Source organism: Limulus polyphemus, unplaced genomic scaffold (genome assembly GCF_000517525.1).
Source record: "Limulus polyphemus unplaced genomic scaffold, Limulus_polyphemus-2.1.2 Scaffold3428, whole genome shotgun sequence".
NCBI classification, from domain to species: Eukaryota; Metazoa; Arthropoda; class Merostomata; order Xiphosura; family Limulidae; genus Limulus; species Limulus polyphemus.
Genome location: NW_013669038.1, coordinates 123654 through 126165, shown reverse-complemented (window position 1 = coordinate 126165; position 2512 = coordinate 123654). Strand labels below are relative to the sequence as shown.

Here is a 2512-nt window from a genome sequence, read left to right as displayed (position 1 = left end):
AAACTGGGTTGTTCAAGGGTATGAAAACACCTGTAACTGGATCAATCAATATCAAGGAACAGTTAAAACTGGGTTGTTCAAGGGTATGAAAACAACTGTAAATGGATCAATCAATATCAAGGAACAGTTAAAACTGGGTTGTTCAAGGGTATGAAAACACCTGTAACTGGATCAATCAATATCAAGGAACAGTTAAAACTGGGTTGTTCATGGGTAGGAAAACAACTGTAACTGGGTCAATCAGTATCAAGGAACAGTTAAAACTGGGTTGTTCATGGGTAGGAAACAACTAACTGGATCAATCAGTATCAAGGAACAGTTAAAACTGGGTTGTTCATGGGTAGGAAAACAACTAACTGGATCAATCAGTATCAAGGAACAGTTAAAACTGGGTTGTTTAAGGGTAGGAAAACAACTGTAACTGGGTCAATCAATATCAAGAAACATTTAAAACTGGGTTGTTCAAGGGTAGGAAAACAACTGTAACTGTATCAATCAATATCAAGAAACATTTAAAACTGGGTTGTTCAAGGGTATGAAAACAACTGTAACTGGATCAATCAATATCAAGGAACAGTTAAAACAGGATTGTAAAATAGTTAAACCAGTCAAAGGAAAATCAAGATTATGAAATATCAGAAACTGATCAAAGCAAAACTGTGATCATTAAATAGTTAAAAATAGAGAGAACATGATCAAGATTATGAAATTAACAAAACTTTTAGTTGAAACTGATTGAACAACATCAAAAACAGTACTACAAGTTAGTTAAAGCCAGTAAAAGTAGGTCAAAGTTAGAGAAAACCGAAAGACTTTAAAGTTACGAGTTAACACAACTGTAGAACCTACCAAAACTTTTAGTTGAAACTGATTGACCAACATCAAAAACAGTACTACAAGTTAGTTAAAGCCAGTAAAAGTAGGTCAAAGTTAGGAGAAAACTGAAAGACTTTAAAGTTACGAGTTAACACAACTGTAGAACCTACCAAAATTGTTTGTTGAAGTAAATCAAATGTCTCACTTGACGAGTTACTTTTGGTTTCTGAAGCTAATGACGAAATCATGAACAGCAAGAAGCGTTCTAAGGCTGGTGTATGAAGCAACCAAAGCTGTGTCCGAGCAGAAACGGGAAGACAGAGTTCGCCTGGAATTTCGTAAGTAACCCTAAAACAACAACTCGTATAAAATCAAACATCAATGATCTCCAGCAATGAAGAACTCGCATTCTTACCTATAGATCAGGAATTCTCTAACTGGTGTTACGTGTAAAACTGGCGTTATGTGGAGCTAATTAAGGTAAAAATTATAAAGTTTGTAATAAGTGAAATTCAAACTTCTCACACACTACTCTCCTCACCTTTAGACCTAACAGTGTTTTCTTCACTTCCAATTGACAAACATAACACCACAAATTCTGTAACTGTACCAGAAAAAACAAATTTATACTACTCATTAATGGGTAAATATTACAAAATGTTAATTTTTTTGTTATTCACTTTGGAAAGGACATCAGAAACAATTAAGATATGGTTTTTAAGGAAGAACATTGAGGATGGATCATGTGATAAATGAGGAGATAGTGAGAAGAGTAGGAACACACAGATATAGTCTAACAATCCTTTCGTTACGGGCATGTCAAAATGCACGTCACAAACGTTTAGAATTACATTCAAAACTTAAATAAGCTTCCGTATTATAATCTTACATGAATAAACTTGCCATCAAAACATAGTTAATACATCAAATTTTAATACACAAGCTTTAAATTCTCAATTTCATAATCAAATATTTAAAAAATTCTCAATCTCTCCTTGTACCAGAACTGTGACAATCGTTCTCTAGGTCTCTTCTCAAATTTATTGACCACCCCTCCAAAAAGTATGGAATTTAACTTATTATAGTATAACCATTACTCAGGCAAAGCTTAATTTCCTTCAATCTTACTTGTTTACAGAGCCATAAACCAGAAAATCGGACGTATTTGCTACGTCCACCTGTCACATCCTCTCTTTCACAAATTACAAATAGATCTCTCTGACATTCAACACTATTATTTATAACCAATAGAAAGTCAAAGTTTGAATTATCAAATCATGTAATATATTACATTGTTTTCTATACAGAAAATTGTATATTTCGCTTCCAATTTAAGACTTTTTTCTCCCAATATTCCACTGACAAGCTAGCTGAAGTTTTTAAAGGTTCTTATCAAATAGTTTGAAAGCTAGAAAAATTATGATAGTTTAAAGCATTGTTTACTTTGTATACATTATTATTCTGTGTTCTTAGGTGCATTATTTAATAAAATAAAAATTATTTTTGACATTATGTTTAAACTCATAGCAGTAAATAGACATGAGTTATAAATATCTCATTATGCTAGGAAAATATGTAGGTTCAAAAACCAGTTGAAGACAAAATGTGAACCTTTCTACATCAGGGGCTGACTGACTTGTTCTTTTTAACCAGATCATCTACGTCAGGGGCTGACTGACTTGTTCTTTTTAACCAG

General features: G+C 32.8%; 1 protein-coding gene across 1 annotated transcript in view; it reads right to left on the bottom strand.

Annotated features, from left to right (window-relative positions):
* The window catches only part of LOC106469334, a 14162-nt gene that overhangs the window by 7805 nt on the left and 3845 nt on the right, over positions 1–2512 (bottom strand). The window contains exon 3 of the mRNA XM_013929823.2: positions 987–1144. Coding sequence (XP_013785277.2) covers positions 987–1144 — 158 coding nt within the window. The remainder of the gene's footprint in view (positions 1–986; positions 1145–2512) is intronic.